The following is a 16,999-nucleotide window of genomic DNA, read 5'->3' on the forward strand; positions in this document are numbered from 1 at the left end:
AAACTGCATGAGAAGAGCCCGAGAGAGTGTTGCGTCATTCTTGCTGGTCGAGGGTGGTCGCGACAGTGGGGTATTGAAGTCTCCCATTATTGTGTGAGGTTCAATGTGTATTTTGAGTTTTAGTAAAGTTTCTTTTAGGAATGTGGGTGCCTTCATATTTGGAGCATAGATGTTTATAAATAAGTCTTCATCGTATTGGAATTTTTTTCCTTTGATGAGTATGAAGTGTCCTTCCCCATCTCTTTTGATTATTTTTTGGTTCAAAGTCTATTTTACTGAATATTAGAATGGCTACTCCAGCTTGTTTCTTGGGAACATTTGCTTGGAGAACTGTTTTCCAGCCCTTTACTCTGATGTGGTGTTTATCTTTGCTGCTGATGTGTTTCTTATACAGAGTAAAATTATGGATCCTATTTATGTATTCAGTCTGTTAGCTTGTGTCTTTTTATTGGAGAATTGAGTCTATTGATGTTGAGAGATATTAAATCCATTAAATTAAATATTTGCTTTTTCTTATTATTTTTGTTGTTTCAGGTGGAATTGTGTGTGTATGTGTAATTCTCCTCTTTTTGGTTTGTTGTGATATGACTAATTGGGTATAGTTACTCGTCTTGTGTTGGAGTATTCCAAGATATTGTTTAAATTTGGGTTTGTTGTGAAATATCTTGTTTTCTCAATCTTTGGTGATAGAGAGTTTTACTGGGTTTAGTAGCCTGGGTTAGTATCTGTGGTGTCTTAGGGTCTGCATGACATGTCTCCAGGATCTTCTGGCTTTTAGCATCTTTGTTGAGAAGTCTGGTGTAATTTTAATGGGTCTACATTTATTTGTTACTTGGCCTTTTTTCCTTACTGCTTTTGATACACTTTTTTTTCTATACATTTAGTGATTTGATTATTATGTGGCAGGAGAATTTTCTTTGCTGGTCCAATCTATTTGGTCTTTAGGCTTCTTGTATGTTTCTAGCCATCTCTTTCTTTAGGTTAGGGAAGTTTTCTTCTATGATTTTGTCAAAGATATTTCCTGGTCCTTTGAACTGGGAGTCTTCCCCCTCATCTACTCCTATTATTCTTAAGTTTGGTCTTTCATTGGGTCTCAAATTTCCTGGATGTTTTGGGTTAGGAATTTTTACACTTTGTATTTTTTTTCTTTGACTGATGTGTCAATATCTTTTATATTGTCTTCCACACCTGAGATTATTTCTTCCATCTCCTATATTCTGTTGGTGATGCTTGCATCTGTAACTCCTGATCTCTTTCATGGGGTTTCTATCTCCAGGGGTGCCTCCAATTGTGATTTCCTTATTGTTTCTATTTTCATTTTTAGGCCTTCATTTTGTTCAATTCCTTTATCTATTTGATTGTATTTTCCTGTATCTCTTTAATGGTTTTGTTTCTTCTTTTAGGGCTTCTACCTGTTTGCTTGTGTTTTCCTATATTTCTTTAAGGGAGTTATTTATAAACTCCATAAAGGCCTCTATCATCTTCATGAGATGGGATTTTTAGGCTAGAATCTTGATTTTCAGGTATTTTAGAATATCCAAGATTTGCTGTGGTAGGGGTTCTGATGGTGCCAAATTACATTTGGCTTCTGTTGCTTAAATTCTTGCACTTGCCTTTCACCATCTGGTTATCTCTGATGTTAACTGGCCTGGCTGTCTTGGACTGGAGCAGGCCTCCTGGGAGGCAGACAGTGCTATCTCTGGTGAGGTCAGGTCTCCTGTGTCCCTGGTTAGAGCAGACCTCCTGTGTGTGTCCCTGGTTAAAGCAGTCATCCTATGTCCCCCTGGTTATGGCAGACTTCATGGGAGATAGGTAGACTTTTGTGTCCAGGAGCAGGCACTTGGATCTGCCCAGGGTTCAGGTGGAAGTGCAGATCCAAAGGAGGATGGAGCTCAGACAGAGCATAATTGATCTCATGTCTGCTGGCTCTCTGTGAGTCCCAGCTGCCATGGGTATTGTGATGGGGATCTTACCTATATCCCTAGTTAGGGCAGACCTCTTAGGAGAGAGGCAGGTTGTAGGATCAGAGAGGGTGCAGACATGCTGATCTGCCAAGGATCAAGTAGAGGTATAGATGGGAAGGAGGATCTATTCTTCATTTCTACGAGAAGAGTCAACTAGTTATAACTTCAGTCTTATGCACATGCCCTTTGTGGGCTGCAGGCATTCAGTCTTACCTAGATACTACCTTAGTGGGATGCAGGCATGTAGTCTTATCTATATGCTGTCTTAGAAGTCTGCAGGCATGCAGTTTTACTTAGATGCTGTCTTAGTAGGCCTCATGGATGCAGTTGTAGCTAGATGGTCATAGTGGTCTGCACGCATACAGTCTTACCTAGATGCTCTTAGTGCATTACAGGAACATTTTTATAAACTAAACAATCAAGGTTTTAGAAACTAAACAAAAACAAGACAGTGAAAAGGTAAGACAGGGAATGAGGAAGCACCAAAGAGCACAATCATAGTAGAGAGAAACTAGCGTTCAATCAGCCCTGTTGAAAAGTTCTAAAATCAGCAAAGAATTTTCTAGAATTGATCTTTCTGCAGAGTGGAGAAACATTTATCCACCGACACTAATCTAGGAGTTATTTGCTGGGATTAACTTACTCTACACTTTCAGCTTCCAGTCAAGAGATAAGGGAACCAGAAGAGACCAAGAATAGGAAAGAAAATAGGCACCATTGCAGAGGAGGGAAAGAGTCAGTGTGCAGGAAAGCTCAGGGGATGCTCGAGGACACAGGTCTGCTCTGCTTTTAAGTAAGATAACAAACTGACCACAATTAAAGTAATCTTTGGTCTGAGCTATTTGAGTGTGCTTTTTCAGAGCATGGACTATTTCCTAGTAACAAAATAGTAAAAAGCTATGATACAAAACCCACTTGATTCAGTGTCACCGTGGACTCAAACATTCTACAAAGCTTTTTCTGTTCTCTGTATTTACTCAGTAATAAAAGTTTCCCATTATACAACACGTATTTGTGCAGACACATGAGATTATAAAATGAGTTTGCTATTATTATGTCTCTTTCAACATCCTTGCACAGCTTCATAGCAACATGTATCTGTGCTCATCATGATGTGGGCCATATCCATAATAATATCTACAGCAATTTAACACATCTGGGGCCTCATTCACAATTTTAAAGCAAGTAAGTATAAATCTTCAAAAATGAGCTTTGTTCAGTGTTTAGTCTGTTCAGAGCTTCCTAATAATCTCTATGTGATTGGTATAAGATACAAATTTAAGAAAAGTTACTGCTTATTATTTAAAGAACAGAAATGCAATTTATAAATCTTGGCTATGTACTTAAAAGAACAATGATATTATTTTATGGGTTTAAGTTGTTTTCTTTCTTTTTTACTTACTTATCTATTGGTGGCATGCCTATACCACAATGCATGTGAGGGTATCACAGGAGAACTTACAGGACCTAGTGCTCCCTGTCTACTATATGGGTCCAGAGGATGAACTTCAGGTCATCAGGCGTGTCAAGCACCTTTACCAACTGAGCCATCTTTGCAGCACCATATGGCATTTTGAAAGATAATAATAATAATAATAATAATAATAATAATAATAATAATAACTTGAAAGAAGTGAATCTTGATACAGATACTGTAAATCATAGAACATGTGTTGATACTTAAGGATATTCATAGATCTAAACAGACAAAATTCATGAGGTGATAGAAACCTAAAAGTCAGAAGTCCACAGAAGATGTGCATCAGGCTGAGAACACATTCACAATGCTAGCCTTTCAGTACACTGTTCCATCCACATATAATATCTTAATTTCTTCTTTAATGACTCCCATTTGTCTTTTAATGTGAGCCAAACTTTCTCCTCCTATGTGATGTTTCTATGACTGGTATAAGACTACCAAAAACTGGTTAACATTATATACAAGTGTGTTTTATAATTCTAGTGATAAAGACTTACAAATTTTTTCTCTTGTCTCTTGGTTTGAAATTAGTTTCTCTCTTTCTGAACCCCACAATCATAAGTGTTGGACAATTTCCACACTTTGGACACCAGGGTTTTTAGAAATATTTTGAAAATTGTAATCCTGCTTCTCTTAGTGTTATTTTCTTAGTGAGAAAAGTATGTGTTTTACTGAATCAGTCAACCAGGCTAGCGTATGGACCTGTAATTCCCTTAGTTTCTCTTGTTCTAAAGGAAAGAGACTTTATCTCTGGTGATTAGAACATAGAAGACAAAGCGAGATTCTTAGTCCAAATGTTCACTTCTACATCTAAACAAAATGCTACTTCAATTTCTAAGTTTCCTCAAATGTACTTAAAAATAATTATAGTGTTTGCCACAAACACTTGGTGTGCTAATTGAATATGCAAAAATGGTTCCAAACACCTCAAAGTGTCAATTTTTCCATGTGTAAAGTTATTGTAAAGATTAGGTAAAGCCACAGGGTAAGTCCAATAGTGAATTATTAGTATCACATGGCTTCTACTTTATCAGCATTGTCTGCATTAAATATAACAGTGTGAAGAAGTCAAGTGGAGTCTGAAAATAGTGAATGTCAAAAGAAAGAATTGAGTGAAATACACTTAAAGTTGCATTATCCATATCACTTATTTCAAGCTCTTAGCTTCAAACTTAGGATGTCCTAGGGAGGGATAAAATGTATGAAAGGTTAATGTTTTGAAAGATAGGTTTTGTTTACTCTGGTAATGAATTCACAACAATAATAGTTGCAGGCTTTTATATATTACAAACTGTTCTCAACTCATGAGGCCTTGTTGTTAACTCAAGGTGTTATCTAGCAACCTGATGACTATTTGATTATTCACCTTTACCAGCCTATCAGGACCCTTTTCACTTCTTGGCTTTGTAGCCCTTTACTTCATTGGGATCTCTAAATACTAATTTGTTTCCCAGGCAAATTGAGCTATTCCACTCCAGTGCTCAAAGTAAATAGAATAGAAACTTGTGGAATCATCTTCCTCTCTCACAAGTGAAGCAACAGCAGGGCAGTGCAGCACATCAGCTGTTTCAAGTTCCCTAAATGAGTTTTACTTTTGCAAAACAAGCCCTCTGACTTCCCAGATTCAATGAGCCTCACTATGAGCAACATGACTAGCAGCCACATTTGTTGTAATTTTTTAAATATGTGGAAAAAAAGCAAGATATCAACCATGTATTACCTAAATCAAGATGCCAAATTATCTAACTTGTTTCTCCAGGCAAGCAGCCCAACGACAGCTCCCAGGAGCCAGTCAAGATTGTCTGTCTGTCCATCTACTCAGGACATCTGCAGGTAAGCCCTGGGCAAATTATTCTATTCGATATTTCTTAGACCAGTATTTTGTACTTTTGTTTCATGACCTGAGAATCTATGGCTCCTGCTTCTGCTATATGTTGTCCATGGATGTAAACACACACACACACACACATTAGTTTTTCTTTAGTTTATCTTTACCAACTCTGGTCATACTGTCATGTTCACCATTCTCTTTCTTTCTCTCTTTGTTTTCCCATGACTTTCCTTTCCATTCCCACTTCCCATCCTTTGCCTGTTGCCTGTATAGATCTTCCATCTTGCATGACATGTCAGAAGATGCATTTGAGCACTCCACCCCTGTTGTGGTGCTGAGCCATTCTAAAAAAGTGTCTGGTAAGAAACCAGTAAGACAGAATCCTAGGAGGAGGAGAAGGGTCTCTCAGAGATATGAACATGCAGAAGAGCAAGCCAAGGAGAAAAGAAATGACTTTCGCCTCCAGATCTCAAGTCCCAGGTGGAGAGAACTTGATATGGAGTCTTCAGATTCATCTTCCACAGATGAAAGTCACTGGGTTCAGGCAAAAAGACAAGCCCAGGTTAAATTCAGACTGTCTCGGCGAAGGAGAAATAATAATAAGCCATGTGGAAGCTTGGCTGGGTCTTCTACTCCTGACAGAATTGAACTTGTCGATCTAGGATCTAAAGGTGAAAAGCACCAGGAGCTGACAGACTGTGGGAGTCACTCTTTAAACATCTGTAGAGGAAAAGTCAGAAGGTACCAAGAATGCAGTCATCTACCACCAAAGGGGTCCTTGGTGGAGAAGATACCCGCAGGGAGCCACTCAGGGAGAAAAGGCAAAAACTGTCCCAGAGATCCTCAGCTCTTGCATACACTTAGTCAAAAAGAAACAATCAAGAAAAGATTTTCAGAAACTGATTTCAATACTGACATCCCGGCAGCTGCAGAAAGGGGAGAGTGTGTGGATGACACAGGGCTCCAGCTGAATACCTCTACCCAGAAGCCTCCTGCTCCCTATGATGATGGCTCTGATAATTTTGAAGTATGCAGGTCAGTAGCTGTAGAGAAAGACTGGATGCCACCAAAATATAGGTCTTCTGGATTTGTATATAGGTCATCTGGCTCAGTATTTGTTTGTGAACTTCCCTCAAAGCATGGCATTCATTTGTACTGTTATAGGTTAGATGTAAGGTGATAACATTAAAAACAGAAGACTATAAGAAAAAATCCGCAGATACAAAAACATGGAATTGGGTTTCTTCTCTTCATTTTCATATAGTACTTATCTTGGAATAGAGATAGGCAAAGCAAATGAGTTTTGTACATATTTTACCTAAAGCCACTATAGCAGAGGCAGTAGAAGTGATGCTGTGTGGAGATGTTCAGTACAGACAAATATAACCAAATTTCTGCAGCCTGACAAAGATAGTCAAGCTAGAGGTTCTGAAAGGTCAGCCTTTTGCATCAGAAAAACCTTCTATGCTGTTGGCTCCAGGATATTCTTCAGTCATCTGACTCAGAAGGGTAACTCAAGACCCAAAGTACAGGGACACAGGTCCTGGGCTTGTTGGCTGGCTACCAGATACTCTAGAGAAGGGGAACCTCATTCACTTTACCAGTAATCACATACTGGTAATTTCTAACCATGTGTACATTTCTTAGCAATAAGACCATTTTGTTCTGTTTGTTTGTTTGTTTGTTTGTTCTGTTTAATTTCAAAGCACATAATTTTTTAAAAGATAACTTAATGTTAATGTGGGTTTTCTATCATTGTAGATATGAGCAAGACAATTTTTAAAAATTTACATGGTACTAAAGCATTTCAATTGAATTCTGAGACCAAGTAAATATTTCCATTGCATACTGTTTATTTTGCTTTGATCTTATAAAAGCTGAAATTATTTTGTAAATTGTACTATGCATGCATGTAAAACATATGAACTAGAGGATGTAGTCCATATTTACTCAGGCCAGGACAAGAAAAAATAAGATCTAGATGTGAATAACAAGGCAATTTGTTCTCTCAAGCTGTATCAGACAATTACTCAGAAAATGTTTATTTGTTCCAGCGTTAAGGCATAGTATGCACTGGGCTGTATCTGAGCATTGAACATATGCAGTGCATGGTATTTTGATAGTTTCTGATGTGATAGCATTAGATTTGGGTGAAGAACACCGACACAAGAATTATTTCATAGTACACATTTATGACCACAATGGAGGATTTAGAGATACATAATACAGGCGCTCAAATTACTCTAGAAATCAGAGGGCAATTCAAAGTACAAAATAGAATTGATGGAAGAAAGAAGCAGGAAGTACATCCTGCAGAGAATGCTGGTCACAGGCAGCCAAGAGCAGAGAGGAACAAGGCAGGAGTGTGACAGTCCAAGGAACCAAGAGCCAGGATGTGGTGAGTGAGGGGAGTGGATGGTAGAGATTCAGAAGAAGAAGTAGAATGTACCAGAATTGCCAAGGCCTTAAAACATGCTAGGAAGTTTTAAAGGTTTAAAAGTAAAGGGAGAGACTAGGGAAATGGCTCAATGGGCAGAGTTCCTATGGCAAAAACATGAGGATCTGAATTCAGATCCACAGCACACTTAAAAACCCAGGTGCAGTAGCATTCACTTAGAGCTTCAGCACTGATGAGTCCAAGACAGGAGGACCCTTAGGAAGGTCCTTAGACAGAGGACCAGGAAGCCCTGGTCAGCTATTCTAGCCAAATCAGTGAGTTCTTGGTACACTTAGAGATCTTGTCTCAAAATACAAGATAAAAGGCCAATAAAAAAATGTTTTTGTATATAAGGGTGCTTGCCACCAAATATAAAACCATGAGTTCAATAACCAAGATGCACATTATGGATATTATGTGATGACAGAATCAATTCTCCTAAATTGTCTTCTGATTCCCACAAACACACAATGGAAAGCATGTACCTACATGCGCATGTGCACACACACCACACACACACACACACACAGAGAGAGAGAGAAAGAGAGAGAGAGAGAGAGAGAGAGAGAGAGAGAGAGAGAGAGAGAGAGAGAAACAAAAACCACAAAATGCAACCTCTGGCTCTACACATGCATGCATATATACACATTCATACATACATGTGTGATGCACATATAACACCTAGAGATAGATACAAACACCATACAAGGAAAGTAGAATTATGTGATTTATATAGCAATGTATGCTTCATATAATTCTTTGAATATGATGACTATGTATCTGCTGAAAGCTTACATTATTTCTTTTCTAATGTCCAGCTTAAAACTCCTCTTGACATTTCCCAAATCTACTTCTAATATTTTTGAATAAATGACACTCATAGATGCTAATTTACTAATAGGTGGAGTGGGAGAAAGTAATATTTACATCTACAGCCAGAGTTACAGGTTCTCCTTTATAAGTACTTCTTTAGGGGGACACTTCCAATGATAAGAGATTTATTTAATTCAGACTTCTACATGTGACTATAAGATCTATTGTTTTCTGCTGTGTGCTGCCATCAAAAAAATAACCAACTATACAACTGCTATGAACATCATATAATAATGGCTGAGGACCAAAAATGGCAAGTCTTGACATTTCCTTTAGCTGTTCTGTTGTCTAAGTGGGAGACATTGAATGTACACCCAAAAAATAGAAGTTTAAGAGAACAAAGATTAATTTTAAGTAAAGGAATGCTGCAATGTTTTTAAGAGAAATAAAATATCATGCTGATCTAAGATGATGCAGAAATACCTTTAGATGAGCTGGAATTAAAGCCAGACAAAGTGAACTTTAGATACATAGAGGTGCATGAATGTAATTTCAGACATTCAAGTTGATACAAATACCATTAGGTCAGACAGAGCAAAGGAACCAACACTGTACATTGATGTTTCTTTGAATTTCTATGGATAGATTTGAAGAATAATACAGGCTAAGACAAATTTCAAAGCATTTTGAACTAAACAGAGTCAATCCAAGTTGTTTAGCTCTGTTCTATAACTCAGATCTCTGTTCTCTGTTTTCTGATGGCCTCCATGAACTTCATATGTTCTTTTAGCCTATCTTCAACCAGAAATGGTTCATTGTTGGCTTTCTCATACCCCATGGGAATTTTCATGATATTCCTTTAAAGAATAAAATATTCCAATGCATAAATAAATGCAGAAAGGATCTTGCTAAATAAAATAGACTAGAAGAGCCACATAGAGTCATTATAACCCTGTTCTGTACTGTTAACAGGACATGGTGTAGAGGCAGAATTCCTCTACTGTGAGTTAAGTAAGATACAGTGATAAAGGTTAGTGGAAGTGAGAAAGAATGACACGATGGTAGCCCCTAAGTAAATAAGAAGCACCTTATTTGTTAGGTCTAGGGAAAGCATAAGACAAAGTTGTTGAAGACCATGGTATCCTTGGGAACCTGAGAAACAGGAGATACTGGTATTTATAAATGTAAGAGACATTAGAGGCCAGCTGACTTGAGAAAGTGTGATGAGTTCTATTATAAGCAAGCCATTTGTAATTCCAAAGGTATTCCATTGTAGGTTGTCCATCAGTCAGTCAGCCCTGGACACATGCACAAAATAGCATCACTAAGTGGACTCAATAGGTTGTATACATATGTGTTCCTGTCTATGAATGTTATATAATAATAATAATAATAATAATAATAATAATAATAATAATAATAAAGAGATAAAAAATTTTAGAGAGGGTGTCACCAAAGGAGTTGGGGGGATAGATGGGGTAATCAAGATGGAGTTCTCATGTATAAAACTCTCAAAACATACCATATACATAATAATAGTAATAATAATTGGCATGCTGTTGAAACACAGGACAGTTGGAGCTGATTATAATTTTTCAGTTATTGGTGAACTATATACTACAAAAATCAAACAACTATATATCTATAATTCACATAGGTTAATATGATATATTAACAAGAGAAATTAATGGGTTGGCAAACATGGAAAATCTCAAGGCCAGAGAGGATAGAAAGATTTGGGAATCATTATGAGAGGAATGTCAAATGCCTAAACAAGAAAATTAAATCTCTACAACTGACACTGTAGGAGAGAAGCTTCCAGATGGACCGCAGACACCATGTTCCTCTGCACAGGGAGGAAGATAATGGTGACAGAAGCAGCAAATGCCTGTGAACTTGTAGTTCTGTTGCTTCAGACATGCAAAGGCATATCTTGCTTTAGTCACAACCACGAAGAAGAAGCAACCCCTGAGCCCTTCCTCCTTTTCTGTTCCTGGCATTTGGCCCCCATGTGGACACCATATCCTCTTTCCCATACTTGTCTCAGCCTTATTCTGAACAAGTATTGCTATTAGCCAAGTACAGATTGGAAATTAAATCACCGTGTGGTTATGCCTATTGTGTGCACTGCTGAAAAGTTGCTTTTACATCTAAAAGTAAAAGATCAGAACATGTTGGACTATTGTTGAAGTTTTCAGTGGCTTGTACATTACTCTCAGTGGGAAGTGCACAGTCTTTAATATGATTTTTAAGTCCTCACATGGTCTCTGTGTGAGACCTGCCTCTGCAGCTTTGGTATGCACCATTAACTGTGACCTACCTATGCTGATCTGTTCCTAATTCCCTGAAAGCATCTAGGGCTTTTCTTTACATGAATTCTTCTCACCCTCACCAGACTGAATGCTAGTCACTGTTTCTCCATTTAAAAGTCATTTCTCCTGGGACATTATACTCAATTCTTAACTAATGCTCAAGACCCCTCAGTTAGCTCCATGACATATTTTATTTTAATTCATTTTTAGAAATAACTATACTTTCTTCATATTTATTTCCCTCCACACACACTACTCTTTTTCATTGTCCTTAACCTTTTATCTCATTCATTAGTTTCCTTCTTCATGCCAAATAACCCCTTCTCTGCAAATAACCCCTTCTCTGCCTTACTCATATGCACATACACATGCACATATATTTAGAATGCACATGTAAGAAAATACACACAGCTTAGTTTTCACCCCTAAAATGCAGCTATTTTGTGATTAACCACAATCTTTTCTCCCATAACATTTGCAAAGCATTTGTACCTTGAAGATACAACAAACTTCTCAACAAAATTTTTAAAATAAATTTAAGGAAAATATCCTTTTAAGCCATTGATGTTGATTATGTGAAGTCATAGGATCCAGTTCTGGGTACACTTGCCATTACAAAATCGACCTATAAAGGATTCTTGAGTCTTGTGGTTCTAAGACTTTAACATGAATCTACTACAACTACTAGAAAGTTTGTTAAAACATAGATTACTGGTTATTTCTAGAGTCTTCTGTACTTTGGTGTTCTGACCATGAATTTATATTTCTGGGGTAGTCCCAAATGATATTAATGCTTTAGACTAAATATTAACAAATATTCTAATTGTTAATTAGAACAATTAAGACCATTGTTCTGTGTTATAAGTCTCCCCATGGTTTAGATGGGAAGAAAGTAGAAGACAGGGAAGCAAAAGATGAGTTTGGAAAGCTGTTAGACATTTGTGGTACATTTCTTTGAATTCTGACCCAAAGCATAACTCAGTTTCTTTCTTGTTCACAATCATGGGCTGATATAGTTGAATCATTACCAGAAACCCAATCATCCTGGTTAGGCTGCTGCTTCCATTTCAAAGCCACTTCCTCAACTCAATCAACCCCAATTCCTTCTGTGAGCCCACAAGCTTCTTGAATCCTGTTTCTGACTCTTGTTTCATCTATGTACGATGTATTTATTCTACAAGTCACTTCATTCCATTCCCTGGACATTGCTTCTGTTCCAGGCCATATTTCTCAAGTATACTGTTCCATTCAGTTCCTTTTTATTTACCTTTTTCAGTTCTAAGGGCCAAACCTAGGGACCTATACACATTAGAAAGCTACATTATCATGTTGCTCCTATCAGGGTTTCCCTACCTAAAAGTGATAAATACTGTTTTATAATGAGTAGAAGCAGAAAATGAAGCATTAACCTGGGCATGATTGCAGATGCTTCTAACATTTAAGAAGCTGAGGCAGGGTGGTCATGATTCCAGTGACATCCTGAGATACATATAAAAACCCTGTCTCAAAAACCAAAAGGAAGAAAATAGTCTGCTAACTGAAGAAATACTAAATCCAGGTATCCAGATAGCTTCAGGAACTTCAAACACTCAAACAATGTGGCTGTTTTCTTGCCTGTATGTTGACATTTTTTTTCTAGAGACAGATTTCATGTACATTGAAAAGGAGAGAGTTGGGGTAGACAGAGCCAACTTCAGGTCATTAACAGTGGTCTGAATGAGATAGGATAAGTTCCCAACTAATTGAAAATAAATCTCATGTAAGGAATTTAATCAGCCTGGCCTAGGTCTCATGTGTCCTACAGACAGTCACAATAGCGATATAGGGTATAAATCCCTGGAGTAGAAAAGCTATATTTAAAATGGAGCTAATAGCAACTCTCTGGGATATTATTGATCAACAAAAGGATAGTTGAACAGGAAAAAAAGAGCAATATGAGTAGCAGAAGTGGAGAAGAATTACAATAAAAGAGAACAAATCAAACTAGAAGAATAGGATAGTGCTTGATTTCACTATCATTAAGTGTGGTTTTTCCTTTTCTTTATTGTCTTCTCCAAAGGCTCAGAGTTAGGCATGCTTCAATTGTCACCTCATTTATCCCACTCCTTTCCAAAATAGCATGGTCCACAATGATTTTTGGTTTTCTTGCAATTCCTGTAGGGAATATCACATACCTAGTACTCGATTAACCTAATTTCATGTGCACTTATTCTCTGTTCTCCCTGGGTTCTTTGAAGATAGTACTGTTTCTGGCATCCATGTTATGCCCTCTAATACAACTATTGTTCCATTGCTCAAGAAGAACTTTTGAAATGGCTTTCACAACCACTGAGACCTAGGAGGGCAGACTTGCATAAACCATGGGGAACAATGAGAACTGGGTGCACAGTGTAAAGCAAGTTAAGAATGCTGAACCCTTTCCCTTACTTCTTTAAAAGGGAAAAGCTAAAGGCTAGTGATAATTCCTAAAGATGTCCCAGTTTACTTGACTTCGCTAGAGTCGGAAGATACTATGTAGTAACTTTTATATATGTTCTGCATTTGTATTAAGATGATTGAGAGCCAGGCCTGGGAGCTCACACCTTTAATCTATGTGCTTGGCAAGAACATGCAAACAGAATGATCTCTGTGAGATTAAGGCCAGACTAACCTATGCAACAAGTTCCAGGCCAGCCAGACCTACATGGTGAGAGCCTGTCTGAAATACATAGCCAAACAGTAGCAAAGGAAATTTTTCAGAGCAACAAGACCATGCTTCTTGAAAAAAATAAATTAATCTAACTTCTGGGCATTGAGCCTGAGAGCCTACGAGAAGTATATTTTAAGCTGGGCAGTAGTGGTGCACGCCTTTAATCCCAGCACTTGGGAGGCAGAGACAGGCGGATTTCTGAGTTTGAGGTCAGCCTGGTCTACAGAGTGAGTTCCAGGAAAGCCAGAGCTATACAGAGAAACCCTGTCTCAAAAAAAAGGTAAAATTTTACATTGATCTTCATTCCCATTCATTTGTTATTTAAACAGATCTTACAAAGAATTCATAAAGCACTGGTTGATGAGATGGCTCAGTGTATAAAAGCATAACTGTTTAAGCAATTATCAGTCATTGGGAAGATTTGTTCATGATTTGCTCATCACCTAGGCGACCCTCCACCTATCTGCTCACTGAAGATCCTTGGAACATGTATTACCATCTCCACTTCCTTGAATATACTGTTTTCTCTGGTACTCCTGGTCTTTCTTAGTCTCTAGTTCTGAGAAGTTTCTTGAAATCTGGCTCTTTGTATTTTTCACCCGTTGACTCTGGATTTGTACTCAGTCAGTGGTAGGACTTTGTTCCTTTCGTAGTACAAGTGAAGCCAACTGTCTGTTAGTGTCAAGGTTCTTTGCATGATTGTATTAGTTACTTTGTATTGGTGTGACAGATACCATGACCAAGGCATCTTACAGAAGAAATGGTTTACTTCAGGATCATAGTTTCAGCGGGGGAGACCATGGCCATCATGATAAGAGCAGGCAAGCAGCAGGCAGCAGGGGAACCAGAATGACATGAGCCTTGAAACCTCAAAGCTCACTCCAGTAATGTATGTCCTCTAACAAGTCTTCACCTTGTAATTCTTCCCAAACATTTCCACCAACTAGGAACTAAGTACTGAAACACATGAGTCTATACAGGACATTCTCAGTGAAATCACAATGGGTAAGACTTATGTTATTCCATCTGTAGTATCGTGATTATAAGGGTTTATCCTATGTAATGCAATAGGAAACATTCATTTCTAAGAGATAGTAAGTGCTAAAGAAATCTCAAAGGGTTTGCCCTTTTCCTTATGTCTTGTTTTTCGTTTTACTGAGTCTTTAGAGAATTAAGAGCACCCTTTATCCAGATCTTCTTAATAGCAGCTAAAAGAAGTACATGTGTAATATCCTAGCACTTGAGAAGTGGAAGCAGGAGAATCAAACATTTCAAGGCTAACTTCAGCTGCCTAGAGCCTTTGAGGACAACCAGAAACACATGATATCCTACTGCAAACAAACAAAATAAAACAGCAGCTGAGTGGGTAGAAACTACAGGTATGAATAGTATTGATGATCTTCCAGAGGCACAATACATGGGAGGGTACTCATAAGAGTCAGGAGTCTCCTTCTAAACTCTCTCTACCTGGGATGGTTCAACTTAGAAAGAATGAAGCAGCTCTCTCTTTGTTTATGTCATTGCATGAGGAAGAACAAGCTGTGCATAGCTAATGAGTGCACATCCTGCACTACAGGTGGAATGAGTGATAGCAGCCATTGCAGTCCCAGGGTAAAAATATAAATGCATCCTATGCTTCTTTATCTCACAAAGATTTATCCACAGAGAGGAAAAAAATACTTGTAATGCTACATTTTAATGTTAGAAATGTTTAGTGTTATTTATTACATTCTTTCAGCATTTATCAAAATACTTGTTATTTCAATAAAAATAAACAAAGTAGATACTGAAATAAATAAAGCATATAAAGATAAATCAAAAGAATTATTAAAATGCCATTTATATCCTTATGTATTTAAAGATATGCCTTCCTCTTTTATATAACTTTTTATTCTTTGAGAATTTCAAACATATATGCAATGAAATATGATCATATCCACAGTGCACTCCCACTGTCTCCCCAATACATCCCCCTCCAACTTCACCCCCTGCCTCTGTGAAAACCTACTAAGTCCAATGAGCACTATATGAGTAAGGAGCCATCCCTTGGACCAGAGGTACAGCTTGTTCTTAGCTGGGGTTTTGTTGTTGGGTTTTATTTTAAATGACTCTTCACAATTTTAGAGATAATGTTCACAGGAGAGGAACAGTAATGTCATTGATAATGCTGATTATATCTTGATCAGTAAATTATTTCATATAATCAGAGCATCCTATATTGATTAAATGCTTTCTAATCTGACTGATAGGTTCTACAAATTTGGAAATTGCATGCATTCTATAGGCCAGCTGTTTAAGAAAGGGGCAAACAAAAGTAGGTCATTGTTTTCTCCCATAACCATACAGAAGTAGATCTGAATACAGTGGGAAGTTTTGTAATCTTAGAAAACCTCAGGCAAAAGTAAGTTTAAGATGGCAGCCTCACAATCTACCAGCCTGACTTGGAAAAGCCCTGAAACAGCATTTCACAAACAGATCCTCAGCCTGAGATGCCTGGGAGGATCACTCAGGATCTTTAAAGAAAAAAGTCCATTTTCTGGATCTTTCTAGAGATGTCAGTATCCGAGTATTTTTAAGAATATCCTAGATGATTATAAAATAAAACTTACCCTAATCCTGGAGATTATATATATGTGTGTATGTATATGTGTATACATATATATATGTATATATATGTATACATATATACACACACAGTATAATATATATTATATATGTGTATGTATGTGTATATATATATTTATGTATATATATATTTATGTATATATGTGTGTATGTGTGTGTATATATATATATATTATACTGCTGTGACTTGGTCACAATTACATAACTATATATTTTTATTTTATATTTATATACTTTATATAAGCAGCCAGGGAACTACATATTGATACTGCACTGAGATGAGTATAGCGTGGATGCTTTATTGTGTAAGGAGAGGAGGCTAGATGAGTGTCATATTTTATATATATTATTTCAAATCCATATGCATGGGTAAAGGGAGAAGGGAGAAGGGGGCAGGGAAAGAAGAGAGAGATTGAGAGAGCTTTTAAAAATTATGAAATAAAAAACTTTTCTGAGGCTTTTTAATATAATCCAAACACTTAATAATGGAGTCTGATAGAGAAAATCATTTCCTCTCGTTTCCTGGAACCATCTAAAATTTAGGATAGCAGTTACAATGTGAGTAACTTTATTGTAAGAATAGAAAACGCAGTTACTTCTAGCTCTTAAATTAAACTTAAAATTTTCCATTGAGTTGACAGAGATTAATGAAGCTCACTTTTAAATGAAGCTTTAAGGGAAAGATGAGGTCATAAATCAAAAGATAGTCACTGCATCTGTGCATCTGGAAATTTGTTAAATAAGCTAATCAATGGGCTCTGACCCAAGTTTACTGAATCCAGCTGCCTGGGCTTTTAACTAGTTCCTCTCTCTCTCTCTCCCTCTCCCTCTCTCTCTCTCTCTCTCTC

The 16,999-nt window shown here is 37.3% G+C and overlaps 1 protein-coding gene across 10 annotated transcripts in view; it reads left to right on the plus strand.

The window, feature by feature from the left end:
* Positions 1–16,999, plus strand: part of Marchf1 (membrane associated ring-CH-type finger 1) — an 803,111-nt gene that overhangs the window by 719,420 nt on the left and 66,692 nt on the right. For 5 of the 10 annotated variants that reach the window (XM_031339956.1, XM_031339952.1, XM_031339955.1 and 2 more), the window contains one exon: positions 5,204–5,277. In XM_031339956.1, coding sequence (XP_031195816.1) covers positions 5,204–5,277 — 74 coding nt within the window. Of the gene's footprint in view, positions 1–4,941; positions 6,311–16,999 lie in introns of those variants that run through there. The other 5 variants (XM_031339951.1, XM_031339948.1, XM_031339950.1 and 2 more) reach the window with 3 other exon arrangements.

This window comes from Mastomys coucha, unplaced genomic scaffold (genome assembly GCF_008632895.1).
Source record: "Mastomys coucha isolate ucsf_1 unplaced genomic scaffold, UCSF_Mcou_1 pScaffold22, whole genome shotgun sequence".
Lineage (NCBI taxonomy): Eukaryota > Metazoa > Chordata > Mammalia > Rodentia > Muridae > Mastomys > Mastomys coucha.